Here is a 15421-nt window from a genome sequence, read left to right as displayed (position 1 = left end):
TTTGAATTATTCATTTTGGTATGTGGAGTTGTTGTTGTGATTGTTGTATAATATATGCTTGTTTTTATTGGAATTGATGTTGAATTGGAGAATTTAGAATATGATCATTTGAGCAAATTGGTATTCAATGTGGAATTGTTGTTGTGATTGTTGTATAATATGTGTTTTTTTATTAGAATTGATGTTGAATTAGAGAATTGAGAATCTAATCATTTGAGCGAACTGATATTCAATCTAATACTAAAACCTATTTTTAAACCCTTCACTAAGTTGGAATACTAATTTGGTTATTTGAATAGATCTTCGGTTCCTAACCATTTTTTGATGTGGCGCTGATACGGAGCTGAGCACAACTTGTTATTTATAGTAACCAAAAAGTACTTTTCATGTTATTTTAAGGAACACTAACACAAAAGGTTTTTTTAACATATGTTATTTTAGGCTTTTGATGTCTATTAAAGGTCCAACCTTATAGCCAGAGACATCAAATTGGCGTCTGTTGTCTCTTAACAAACATAGTTGCATTATAACAAATATTATTAACTTCTCTTGTAGGAACAACAAACGTCAAATTGTGTGTTTTTTTGTTAATTTTTTTTCGATACTTCCCTTTAGTAAAACAATGACAAAAAATCAGTATACAATACAAGAATACACCACAAAAATTTATAAAATTTTAGAAGTAGTATAGATATCTAAAATAAAAGTGTAAGGTATAAAAAAATAGGAGAAAATAATGATACAAAAATTCCTTAAACTATGAATTTTTAAAAATTCCATAACATTTCAGAAAAAAAAAATCTTAAACGATGTTTAGCGTGTTCATCACTCCATTTCCAACAGCTTTCATTTTTGGAGCATCTCCATGTATGATATATACCAAAAGTTATGACAATTTAAAATTTACAAAACTCAAGGTTAATCTTAAGCCGCAAAAACGCAATCTTTAAGGCACGTAATAATGACTAGTGAATGAAAACACCAATCTTAATGAGAAATGTAATGGAAGAAAATGAAAGTTTATGCCCAAACAAACACCACAATCGATAGATAAAGTGAAATGGGTTGAAGAATTTTCTCCTACAAGTTTAGGTGGGAGGTTTCGTATGAGGGAAAAGATGAGGATGTTGAAATTGCTTCTAAAATTTTAAAATAATATTTGACGTCATACCTATTCACAAGTTAATTTAGTTTTTAACATCAGTTTTAGACCAACATACATTCTGATAACATTTAATGTCTGATTAAGATTAATGTTAAAAGCTAAATTGATGTTTATTGTGAATAAATTCAACTTTAATTTGGACAAAATATTTACAAAAATATTATTACTTATTTTTGAAGTCGAAATTTATTACTTGAAAATTAAATATAATTATGTTATAATATCTTTTTATACTAGTGGAAGTTTGAAAGAGATAAATTTATAGGGAGAGAGACTTATATGAAATGAGAAGGAGAAAGTTAGATCAAGGGATTAATAAACTCGTGTCTAACGAAAACTTAGACTAGATTCTGTTAGTTTTAGAATCTATTCATAGAAATGTTAAAAGTTTTAAGTACATCATAATTTTTTATTAGGTTGTTCTAACCTCAAATTAGAAATGTAAAAGATCCCAAACAAAGTGTAATAATATGGAATTTGCAAATGTGATTGGATAGCCTCTACCAAACGATTCTGCAATATGAGAGGTAAAAAAAATGATTTCCTTTTGAAGATGTATTTTTATTCAAACTTGACTGTTTATTATTCACCTGCAATCTCTATTATTACTATGAACAATATTGTCGCCTATGGTATCCGTTAGACTATGTGATGTTCTCTGTAGGTGAAATTTTTTCCTAAGTTAACTGGTTAAACCATTTAAAAGATTCAAAGAATAACTCGTGTATAAAATATTTGTTTACGCTTGTCTCATTGGAACACATTGTTTCCAAAAGAAATTCCTTCAAAATCTTCATTTTCATTTCAGTTTAAACAGCACCCAGGCCATTTCTATTTTCATTCTCATTCTCATTGATGGGCCTTTACAAACCACATCTTCAAGTTGACGGGCCTTCACTGCCCTATCTGAAAATACTCGTTTCTTCCTGCACCCTCCTTTTTTCTGCACCTCCATATAATTCAAATTCTGAATTATTTTTCATTTAAATTATAATAAAAGATAAAAAATTACTCCCACCTCTCTTTTTTAAATAAATTAGGATAATTCAAAAAATATTTTCATATTCAAAAATATGTTTTGAAAAATTATATTTAAAAGATACATTTTCGAATGTGCATTTTATAACTCATTTAAAACTTTTATAATATCTTTCAAATTATATATATTCAGAATTAAATTAAAATAAGATTCACCATGTACCCACCACCAGAAGAGGTGCAGCGCTGAAAGAGTTGAAGAACTGGAAACTGACAGGATGTAAGAAAAGAAAATAGAGATAAAATTGTCATTTCATCAATTAATAAAAACTATGAAAAATATAGAAAGAAAAAAGGAAGATGCGGGAAGAATCATCCTTTAATATTATGATAAAAGCTACAAGGCAATCCCCACTAAAAATGTCATTTATTAATAACAAAAAATGTTTTTTTTTTCAGAATAATGAAAAAGAAAATGCCAAAGTTTTGAAATTACCGGTGACCTTTCTTGTTGGAATCAAATTATGAAGTAGATATTGTGTACATATATAACAACACAATTGTGTGTCAGTATTACGTACATAAATATACAAGTAAATTCATGTGATGTATAGTCTGTTTAGCGTAGATATATTTACACTTTGATTTTTTAAATAAATAATTTCAACGAAAAGTTAATTTAACCGCAAACTGTCATTACATGAATTTATTCACAAAGCACCAGATTTATATGAGAAAAAATTACTATATATTTTTAAAAAGTTACTATTAACTTTTGGAGCTGATCAATAAAATAACTTTATACATACATATATATATATATATATATATATATATATATATATATATATATATATATATATATATATATATATATATATATATATATATATATATATATATATATATACGGTGCTAAAGCATATGATGGTGTTCAAACTTTTCTATGATGTTTTTTTTCTTTCAAAACCTTATTTTTGAAGTGACATGATCATATCAGTTAATATGGAAACATAAAATGTTCCTACCTCTAGTTTTATAACGAAGATGGCACTAAAAACAAGAGATGTAATCCGTGCTGCTGAATTTGTTGTATTCCATAAATGTCAACCATCACAATGTGGTTTATCACATGAATTTGATGAGAGGTATACATTTGTGTATACATGGCGTTGACACAATGTTCACATGAAATTGTTGAGAAACCTCCGCTACTGTATGTGTTGCTAATTCTGACCAACACCTATTGCTGTTTCTTGTTTTTGGTTGACAACATTAAAAATGTTCCCAGCCAACACTTTGATCTGGCAAAAACAGTCTTCAGACTAAGTTGTTGGTCAATCATCAACCGTCCATTCCACACGGCCTTAAATTAATTAATTAATTAATTTGTATTGTGCTGCCACGCTTTCCCATTACTCCCGTTTTGGGTTTAATCTTTCCATTTCTTTACCAACATGCTCGTACATCATGTTTATTCCTGTTTTTTCAAGAAAATATATTTTACGAAGAAAATAAATTATATACTATATGATGCTTTCGTTTCTTTCTTTCTTTTATTTTGTGCACGGTGGCTGAGAATAAATCATTTTTAAAATGCCTTACTTTTTTTTTATTGAAAGTTATTCTAAACACGTTGTCTCCACGGTGATGAACTCCTCTAAAATTTCGGTGCACCGCCACGGCCTTCACTTGAAAATCACAATGGATTAAACCGAGTGATTTTCACATTAAACACAAATATTTTATCGATAATATAAAAAAGTAAAAACGACTAATTAAAAAAATTAAACGTATTGATAAATGAACGATTTTCACATAAAATTCAAATGGTTTATTTTGTTTTATTTTTCTAAGAAACCTCTTTTCTTATACCCAGTGGAACTAGCAAATTTACTTGAATCAAAGTATCATCAGTTTCCGTGTACGAAACCACTGTATCATACTTTTCTTCTTAATGTTATGTTAAAATTAGAAGAAGTGGTGTTTTGAAGATTTCTCAATCAATTTTCATAATTTGATAATAACTTTTTACACCATTCTTGTTTGCCCATGGAAATAAATTTAAAAATTAGGGAAAATATATTGCAAAAATAGGTTATATATAATAGAATTATGACTTCCAATGAACATGTATTTAAGTTTTTTTTCCCTTCAGTACAATATTTTAAGTTATTTTATCCTTTTATTACTTTCTTTAACCCAATGTTATCAATCCATTCACTGTTTAACACTGGAAATGATTGATGAGTTGAGTAAGGTTTGACCAAATTAAATCTTCTCCTAATCTTTTACATTCATCAATGAACGCCTGATTTATTAGGATTGTATGAAAAAACGGATACTTTAATAATTCTTCCATTAAAAGGAATTAATCTTTATTTATTAATTGGATGATTCCTCACACAATGTAAAGTACAATTGGCAATAGCAGACAATAGTTTATAAATTGACTATAAATTTCTTTTTATATCTTTTCATTGTTGTTATGATTATATATGATAAATGTATTATATTGTAGAATTATTATCACAAAACCGGATGCAGGGGAGCTTAGTCAAACTTGATTAGACAAAGTATGCAATGAAATTGACAGAAAAGCCCCTGAGAAAACTTCTAGGAAGCAGAGAAGCACTTGCGGTTTGATCCGCAGCAGAATGAAGGTATTGAGATGATAACTCTCTGTTTCTTAACTGTCATGGAACCAGGCTTCACCAACTTTCTAACCTCTTTCCTTCAAATGTATCTATATAAACATCCCAAGAGTCATCGCCTACAACACATTCACATTCTAAAATCTATACCCTTTATTTTTGAGCCCGGGAATGGAATTCGAAGACTTGCTACCGGTGATCGCCGGTAAACTGGGCGGTGAGGGACTGATTGATGAGCTTTGCAAGGGGTTTCAGGTGCTGATGGACAAGGAGAAGGGGGTGATCACCTTGGAGAGTTTGAGGAAGAACTCTGCTACGATGGGTTTGCAGGATTTTAAAGAGGAAGAGCTTGCGAGCATGATGAGGGAAGGAGATCTGGACGGTGATGGTGCACTCTCTCAGATGGAGTTCTGCGTTTTGATGTTCAGATTGAGTCCACAGTTGATGCAGGACTCTTGGTTTTGGCTCCAACAGGCTCTTCACCATAACAATAACGCTTCCCTTTGAACTCATTTCCAGGTTCTTCCAAAAACGACTCCGTTTTCACAATTGAAATCGGATGGTAGAGATACACCCTCACTCAATAATGTATTACTCCTATTTCATATTATGTTTCTAGAATCATACAATTTTATGTTTATTCTAACACCATTTGCAATGTTTTTGTGTATATTTAACAAACTAACTATTATTAAGAGTTATTATACGTGTTGTTACTTTATATTCTCTACGGATATCACCAACAAACCCTAAAAGAAATTAATAACACTTGATGATTAGGGATCAATTAATTACACTTATCTCACGATTAGTAAAAAAATAAAAAATCATACCTTGAATGTTCTATCTGGAGCGTTCGCTGCCAGATTTATATACCAAAACAATTTTTATCTTTTGCTAAGAGCTCTCTCTGATGTGTTAATTAATTTTTTAGCTTTGGAGTTTTTGCTGTCATTGACCTGAATGAATATTTGGTGCATTTGCTTTGAATGGCGAATACATTTTTCAGTTTCTTTTTTGGTAAGGAAATTAATAAAGATTTCATAATATATAATATATGGAGATAAATTGCTGCAACTATTAAATTTATATATATTAAACTTTGGAAGTAGTTGGCAGTGTTCCCAATAAGGTTTTGCTCTTTTCATGTCTTATTCTTTTTTTCATAAAGACTATAACTTCTATAATGAAAATTCTATGCTTAAACCTTACACCTTTTTCGATGGAAAAACAAGGAAAGGAACGAATTTATAAATTTAAGAGAATTTTGCATATCATATATGATTCCTCATTTTATGTTTAATTTATTGAAAGCAAAGGGGTAAGAAACTGTTGTGGTTATGATTTTGATTTATATATTATGTTTTTATATTTTATCACATCATTTCGTACACTCTTTATTTTATCTTTCTTCTTTTTCTCTCCCACTTCATAAAATATTCACAAAGTAGTTTTATTTTATTTAAATACAATACTAAATCTAAGTCCAACCAAATAAATACTTATTATTAATTGGTTTGATGATTTTTAATTTTTTTAGTTTACTAATAATATAACGTAATAATATAATGTAATGTTTAGTCTGAACCAAGACGTATAAGATCTCGTTAATAACAGTCTGAACCAAGACCTATAAGATCTCTTTAATAACAAAACTGCCACCGTGTCTCAATAGACAGTGGTTTGGTGTAAAGAGAGGTTTATTGTGCGAGTTTAAAAACACATTTTGTACTAGTGAGACAACAATAATATAATTGAGGTTGAACCAATGGTATGTTTAAAGGTTAAAATTGAGATAAAGATGTCTTAGTTAAGGTTGAATGAATGAAATTTTGGTTAAGAGCAATGACTTGATTGAAAAGGAATAAAATATACTTCTATTAAGATTTAAGGTTAAAACTCAATCTCTCTAAATAATTAGAAATGTCATGACTTTGAGTAAAATGTTTATCTTTCAATAGGAACAAAATTAATTATTTCTCTATTAAAGACAAGTTAACTCTGTTATAATCAAATTCATAATATTCTAATTGATGTGAAGAAAAAATAACCTTAATTTAAACTAAAATGTTTCTTTAATGAAATTCAGCTAAAGATGTGACACTTAAAATTAAATTAACCAAAACCAACAATACTAAAATTTGAAATATTTAATTCTAAAAATATAGTTAGTTTATTTGATCCATATATTGATAAAAAGATTTCACTAATTTTGAAAAAAAGCATAGTGCATAAATAATTGACCAGCAATAAAAAGTAAACAAATGAATTTGATCTAATTCATTTTTACCATTTTTAATAAATAAATTAAATGAATTAAGTGATTGTTTTGTATAAGTAATATAGCATTGTTAGTCTTTTCTAAAATAGTAGTATATTTTCATCGCTATTTAACGATTATAGCAAATACATTTATTTTCATCGCTATTTATGGACACACTCCAAAATACAAAAGGAATGTTACGATCAGACACGTGATGCTTTTATCGGGCACTATAAAATATATATTGTTTTTGTCATTGACACGACTTCTGATATGGATGGACTGCTACTTCGTGCACCTCCTTTTATTTCCTTCTGCACCTCCCTAAATTTTAAAATTCCTTTTATCCCTCGGTCAAAGTAAAAATCATAGCTTACTTTCTCTTTCTCCTCCCATATCTCCATCCCTCCATTCTTCATTCTCTCTTAATTAAAAAACTCCACCACCTCCTTCAACTCACAGCTTTTCCTATAGATAGAAAAAGAAGTTATAGAAGAATAAGACAAGAATAAGAAGAAAGCCCATTATTTACAAAAAAGATTTATTAGAGATACATTTTGAAATACATTTCAAACTCAAAAATACATTTCAGAATAATTAAAAAATTCAGAATAGATGTTTCGGAAGTCATATCTGGATTCAAAATACATTCCAAAACTTCAGTTTTGAAAATTCTTTTTGTATTATAGATTGATTGTTCTAAAATATATTTCCAAATATAAAACTATCTTCTGAAACACTCAATCTAAAATACAAAATATATTTTTTTAAAACAAGTGTTTTGAATATATTTTCAAATTCGAAATGACTACTGAAGCACTTGTTGCAAAATTATATTATTGTATTTCAGAATGTTCTAGAAATCCGACACATTCAAGCTAGAATATATACTTTTATACTTTTCGAATTAATTATTCCAAAAGAAATTTTCCAAATCCAAAAAATATAAATGATAAAAATGTGTAGTGATCTTTATTATAATTTTAATAACGGATAGTTTGAGAATTACAATCTTTATGAGATGCAGGAAGAAAAAGGGGTGCAGGAAGAAAGACCTATGAATGTTCAGCAACACAAATTGGATTGCAATAGAGGTACCCAATCCCAAGATGTGCAATCTACTATATTGGACTTCCAAACAATAGTAAAAAAAATCAATAAAAAAACTTGATTTAAAAAAGTATTTATAACATTTAAAAAATAAAATTAAAGTAATGTGAAGTTATTTCAATTATGTCAAATATTTTAAAAAAGTATATTAAGAAGAAGAGTTTAAGTTTAAGTTAAATTTATAAAACCAATTTGAAAAATCACGTTTGCACTATCTAATGTAATAGAAAAAAAAGTAATGTGATTTGGGAACCGAAATCCCTACAAGTCTTAATTGGCGTGTCCAAATTTCGTAAGGCAAGAAACAAAAAGGAGAAAAAAAGCAAGGAATAGAAGTGCGTGAGACAGAAAAGAGATCATAACACTTTTTCGTTGGTGGGAATGAAAATAATGAAGACAACAAAACCAGATTGATGGATCTCACGTGAATGTGCATAATCTATCACTCACTTTTTATGTCGTTTATCTGTACTTCACCACTCAAACTCATCATCTTCCCCTCCGTTAACTTACTTTTCATATCATTTTCTCTTTCTTTTCTTTGCCTTTGCTTTTCCAATTCTCATTCTCCTAATCACTAAAATGCCGACAACCCACAAACATTTTAGCCCCAACACTTGCTGTCATATCTTTCTATTGGCTCTTGTGGCCATCGAGCAGCCATTGATGTTAATGGAAACACATTTTTTTGTCATGTTTAGCCGTTCGATATTAATTAATTAATTGGCCAAGAGCTTAATTAATTACAACAATAGTTTAATATAATTTCTTGTCTCAACATCTTAAAATCAAAGTCCTCTAATAATATATAGGTTAATACATTAATTAATGAATTCCTTATAGTAGATGAGTATGTTTGTGATATAACTATAAGTGGGGATGACCCACAACGAAAGAAATACAAGCTAGGTCGGCCAACATGGGTAATCTTTTGAAGCAAATGATTATGTACCTTGTGATTTTCATTAGTTCATTAAGCCAAATACTCTTGAATTCCAAATACCAACAAATAATATGACTTTTACGTGGAAATGCTCCCCACTTTTATTAGCTTCATTGTGTAAATTTGTTCTTCCTCCTAGAAAGTTATTTGGATGAAAAAAAGAAGAAGATCAAAGGTATGTCTCCTCCACTTAATCATTCTTTAGCCATTGTGAAAGAGATTAGATGACACTTGGAGTGTAGCTCTGTATCATAGTACTGTTGGTTAAGGGAGAAGGTCCCACGTGCTAGCCATGGTCGTTGCATGATGAAAAGATTGGAAGAAAAGTTCAACTCATAGCACATTGGCTATAGATACGTAATTTGTCCCAACAAAATGAACCCTCTCATCGACTTATCAATCCGCTTATTCAACTCCTTTTTGGTTATACTTTATGCTTTTTCAACACTTATCCTTACCTTAACTAGCTTCACAACAATTGCACTTTTCAAAATGTATACAAAAGATTTACAAAATATATATATATATATATATATATATATATATATATATATATATATATATATATATATATATATATATATTCTTTTTTTTGAAACATAAATGGAATTCAACAATTTTCACCTTTTAAATATGACATTTTGTTATTAATATAAAATGATATTGTAATTAATATAAAGTGATAAATAATATTATTGTTTTAAGTGAAAATATATTAAATAATAAGACTTTCATATTTTTTTAATGGCTTTAAACATCACCTATAGTGATCAAGAGACTCTTGATTACCACCACCATTAATATATAGTAATTTAGTTTTTCTTCTTATCTAATACTAGTTACTTGTTGTTTTACATTATTTGTAATATGATTTTATATTATTAAAAAAAATCGCACATTTCTTAACATGTGAAAACAAGTGAAAAAGATGATCAGATAAGATAATAGTTACCTTACTCGATTAATGAAAAATTGAGTATTCAATAGATTGAAAAAAGAAGTTAATATATAAATTGATAATAAAAAAATGTACGAGGGACTTATAACTTAATTAAGCAAGTTTTATTATTTTGATTAGAGCTGTCAAAACGGGTCATTCGACTCGACCTGGCCTAACCCACCACAGGTTGGTCACTTAGTGAGTCAACCCAACCCGGCTAATTTATTAGCGAGCCAAAAAAATTCGAATCCGGTTCGACCCACCACGGGTTCTTGGGTAAAGGGATTGGTTCACTGGCTCACTTAATTACAATTTTTTTTAAATAAAAAAATTACAAACTTTCTATAATTCAAATTTAAACAAATTTTACTTCCAACATGGGTGTTTAATTAATTTTGAAAAGAAGGAACTTAAATAATTTTTTCAAGCAAAAACAAAATAATAAATATTTTTTATACAATTAAAATTAAATTTTAATAAAATAAAATTAGGTAACCAACCCAGCCCCCCAGGGTTCAACCCGCATGAGTCGGGTTTAAATGAGCTAGGTTGAAATCTGACCCGCATAAAAAAAAATACAAATTTTTCAAACCCAACCCGGCTCAAACCCGTGGTGGGCTGAGTTGGCCTGCGGGTTGTGACCCATTTTGACAGCTCTAATTTTGATACATTTGTTCGTTATGAACACTTGTTTATGAATTTAATTTGATCTTTTTTTTCATCCTTATTTGATTTTAGTGTAAATTGATTGATTGATTGCTTCTTACATTAGAAGAGTTTATCCAATTTAAAAATATTCGTGTTTCTTTTCAAATAGTTGTTGTCATTCTTTTATTGATGTTCTTCAAAAGATTTTGTAAGTTAAAAGAATTATTTTTGTTATATAGACTAGTGTCGTCAAAATGAGTTGAAATCTGTGAGCCAACCCAGCTCATCACGGGTTTGAGCCGGGTTGGGTTGGAAAAAAATGCAAATTTTTTTATGTGAGCCAATTTTGACCCGGCTCACACGGGTTGAACTCGTGGTGGGTTGGGTTGACTCACCTACCCACCTATTTTTTTAATTAAATTAAATTAATTATTCAAATCCTATTTTTTATTGAAATCAAATTAATTAAATTAATTATTCAAATCCTATTTTTTTATTGAAATCAAATTAATTAAATTAATTATTCAAAATGCACAACCTTTACTTAACAATAGAGCCTTTCGCGCTGTTGTCTTTTCAAAAGTTCCTCTATGCAAATAAAACCCTAAGATTATAGATTGGATAATATTATAGAGGGCGATAAAGAAGAATATGCTTCAAGAGAGCGTAATACTGTGAATTTATCCATTCAGGACTCCAATTTAATAGAGGGATAATATTATAGATTGGATAATTCAGAAATATACCATTTGTTTGATCTTGTTTTTAGACCTATCAACAAGCATGACAATTTTATCTTGTGCTATATATTTTTATTAACGGCTATATGTAGTTTCTTGGTCAAACGGTTGTGTATGTCTCATTAAACTAAATTGGCAAAATTTTATGTTTGATAGCTTATAATATATATAACAATATATTTCTTTTGTTTCATTTTCTTTTATATCAATTGGTCCAATTATTACTGTTTCAATTTGATCGATCAAAGTAACATGTTAAGAATCTGAGAAGAAGAGGGTGAAAAAAAAGTTAATTAAGTGAGCCAACTCGTTTAACCCACCAACCCGTGGTGGGTCGGGTCGGGTTCGAATTTTTTCAGCTTGCTAATAAATGAGCTGGGTTGAATCGACTCACTAAATGACCAACCCGTGGTGGGTCGGGTCGGATTGGGCCGAGTTACCCGTTTTGACAGTTATTATATAGACACTAATAAATACACACTGAAATAAGCGTATAACATTATTTGAAACAAAAATATGGATGAAGATATAGATTTATATGATTAACTGTGGAAAATTAAAGCTTTATCAGCTACATTAACATGGAAAGTAATGATAAATAAAATCACAACATATGATAATCTAATCAAAAGAGAAAATATAATAAGGAATGTATGTGTTATGTGCGTGAATGATGAAGAAACAATATTACACTTATTTTAGTTTTAGAGTTGTAGGGGAAATTTGGAAAATGTATGATAAATGGGCTAGCATTATTACAAAACATCACAATGCAACATTATATCATTTTTATCAGTTTAGTCTCACAGTGTTAGGTAGAAAGGGTAATACAATATGAAAATGTACTAGGGTTGCTACATTATGGACTATTCATATGCATAAGAATAATAATCTTTAGAAGTTAGGTGAAAGATATTGAGGAAGTTTTTAATTTAACTCAAGTTAAGGCATGAACTTGGATCACTGATAAAGTTTCTAATGCAAATTTCTTTTACTCATACTAGTGTTTATGCCGATTTATATGCTTAAAATCTATAAATCTTTATTTAGTCTTGTGGGTCCATGTGTATGAAACTTTGATGGAGAGTATGATAGGATAGAAAAGTAGAAATCCCAATACAAAATATTGCAATATATTAACTTTTCAAGGAGTTAAAAATACTTTTATTTATGTACTATTCTCATATGCATAGTCCCGTATGAATGGTACCATAAGAAAAATATGAAGAGCCAGAATATTTTTTACAATACAAAAAGATGGACCACTCTTAAAACTCACATGATCTAACCATACTCATTGACAGGACTTTATAACTACTACACCAGTTAAAACTTTGTACATCATTTTTTTTTGTTTACATATATAAAAGGGTTGGAGCACTCCAAGTGCTCTAAAATTAATATATTCTTTATTAATGATAAAAAATATTTTAATACTCTTAGTTATTGAATTGTTTTTTCTCTCTCAAATTAGTATATGTTTGTTGTGTTGCTTTATTTGACTATCATTTGCAAGAAATAGTTTAAAAATCTTCTAAAAATAATAATTCCAACAATAATAAAAAAAACAATATCCACTACTAAACAAGCTTTAAAAATTACGTATTTATGATATTATAGTCTAAAATTCCTATAAGCTTTTCTATAGAAGACACATATCGTATATATGTAATGGGTTCATGCAATTACTCTAAAACTATGTAAGATACGAAATATCTCCCTCACAGGCTCACAGATAAAACATACTAAACATATATAAATGCAATTATTGGAATAAAAATAAATAGTTTCTTAAAACTTTCTACAAAGAAGACTAAGTTTTATTTTTAGTCATGAAAATACAGAGCTAGCAATTGGTAAGAAAAAATGTATTGGATAAAGAAAGGTGAAAGAAAAGAGTAATTGAATAGTGATAGGTGTTGGATAGAGGTTTTAATTAAAGCGTACCCCATTTGTTGATGATGATTGAGCAGGACGCAAAGGCATAATAGGTCGGCCATTACTTCCTAAGTAATATGGAAACAAAATCACGTGTCCCCTTAATTTTCCTGTCCCACAACCACAACACTTACAATAATCTTTTATTTTTCTACAAATTTCTTCACAAACAAATAACAATAAATATTTCCCATTTTAGAAATATCAACCTTATTTATATATTATTATTATTATGTAGATATGTATGAGGAGGTGTAATATATATAATATATAAAAGAAAGGGTTATCCTTTGTAACATGGATCTCAACCTTCATTTTGACTACTGAATAATGAATGGGACTGCCAACAGATATTCAATCCCATTCAGAAATGAAAATACGTTTAGGTCTTTTAGTGGAGTTTAATCGACAGGTTAAAAATACAGTCTTCACTATTTTATCATTAAAAAAACCTCTAAAAATGTTTTTAACAACATAAAACCTAATTGTGTTGTTTATTAGGCCACGTAGTGTAAATTATGATTTACTGTTTTATAGTTTAAATTAGAAACACGTGGGCATATAGATGCAGATATTGATATCTATGGAAGGAGTGCGAGTGAGTGGATAGAGACAGGTCCTCTTTCAAAGTCTACCGAATTGGATGGCGATATTATTTTGTCCTCACAATTCTTCACTTTCAGGTTACAAAAAGCAAAATTGCTTTTGAAAATCTCAACTCTTAAACAGTCTGCTTTAGTAATAGATACCAAAGAAAGTGAAAGAAAAGATATAGAATTTATTAATGGTAAGACTCAAAACATATGCATCAATTATTACTCTAATCCCAATTCTAAGAGCAGAAAATAGTTAATCAAAATATAGATTAACATGTTTCATCTCTCAAAAGATGAATCAAATTTTAAATCTAATTTAATCTTACAAAATCAACTTATAAAATAAAATTTATATTTATAATATGAAATTATATATTAATAGATTATTTAATAATATATAATGTCATAATTCCAAATAACAATAAATTTTATTAAAATAGACTCAAATTTATAACTTTAATATTATGTTAAAATATAAACTTTAAATATAATTTAATTTTATAAAACTAATTTGTAAAATAAAATTTATATCTATTTATATAATTTAAATTTATCTTATGTCTAATAATTTAATATATCCAAAAGGATGGTAATTAACTAACAAGAAACACTTTAACTACCTCAAAAATGTAGTATAAGAAGTTGGTATTGTCTCCCACATCAGAATTCATGTTAATGGAGAGGGATCTTCCACAACAATGGTTGAAGACATTTATGTTATGGACATTCATGTTAGGTAGGTGGCATAAAGGCATTGGACAAACGTCAGTTTCTAAGTTACAGAAGCCCGTCATTGGGGCACCATTCAGCAGCTCCTGTTTTTAGTAAGACTACGACATTATTATGCATGCTTATCCTTTCGTCAAATTAATATTGTAAAATGGAACCCTAAAAGAAATACATTCAATTTCTTTCCACTCGGTGGAGTCAAATCAAAACATAATCTGTTTTCATTCATCAAATTATATATATAATTTGTCTATGGAGTTCCGTTATTGTTTTTGAACATGTATTTTAAGAGATTAATTTTGGATGCTTATACTTTATTATGATGATGTATTTTTTTTTTAATTTTAAAATACGAAATCATAATACTTTATTTGTTATCCATTAAAATGAAAATTTGTTAAAGATGAAATTTTAAAAAATATGGGTTAATTTTTTCTTTTTCAAAGTAATGAAAATATTTAGAGATATAATAACAAATAAAGGGATATATTCACTCATGAGTCTAAATATAGTAATTAATTTTTTTTATTAGATTGATACGCAGTTACTTAACACTTATTTAATAAAATAATCACATTAATTCGATTTAATAAAAATTGAAACTTAAGTTAAAAAATAATGTAAAAATCAAAACGAATAAAAACTAAATTACAAAATCAAATTAAATAAAAATGTTAAGTTTACTAAGAAAGTAGTTGAGTGTATATTTAGTTACAG

General features: G+C 28.4%; 1 protein-coding gene across 1 annotated transcript; it reads left to right on the top strand.

The window, feature by feature from the left end:
- Positions 1–4719: 4719 nt before the first annotated feature.
- Positions 4720–5467, top strand: LOC108333687 (calcium-binding protein PBP1). Its single transcript, XM_017569164.2, has one exon. It carries the CDS (start codon positions 4969–4971, stop codon positions 5302–5304), a length of 336 nt encoding a protein of 111 aa, XP_017424653.1. The 5' UTR covers positions 4720–4968; the 3' UTR covers positions 5305–5467.
- The last annotated feature ends 9954 nt before the right edge of the window (positions 5468–15421 follow it).

The sequence above is a fragment of the Vigna angularis genome, chromosome 11, assembly GCF_016808095.1.
Source record: "Vigna angularis cultivar LongXiaoDou No.4 chromosome 11, ASM1680809v1, whole genome shotgun sequence".
Lineage (NCBI taxonomy): Eukaryota > Viridiplantae > Streptophyta > Magnoliopsida > Fabales > Fabaceae > Vigna > Vigna angularis.
This window is presented reverse-complemented; position numbering and strand designations above follow the sequence as displayed.

What these genes read in the sequence shown, in the direction of transcription:
- LOC108333687 (XM_017569164.2), top strand. Translation starts at nt 4,969, where the DNA reads ATGGAATTCGAAGACTTGCTACCGGTGATCGCCGGTAAACTGGGCGGT.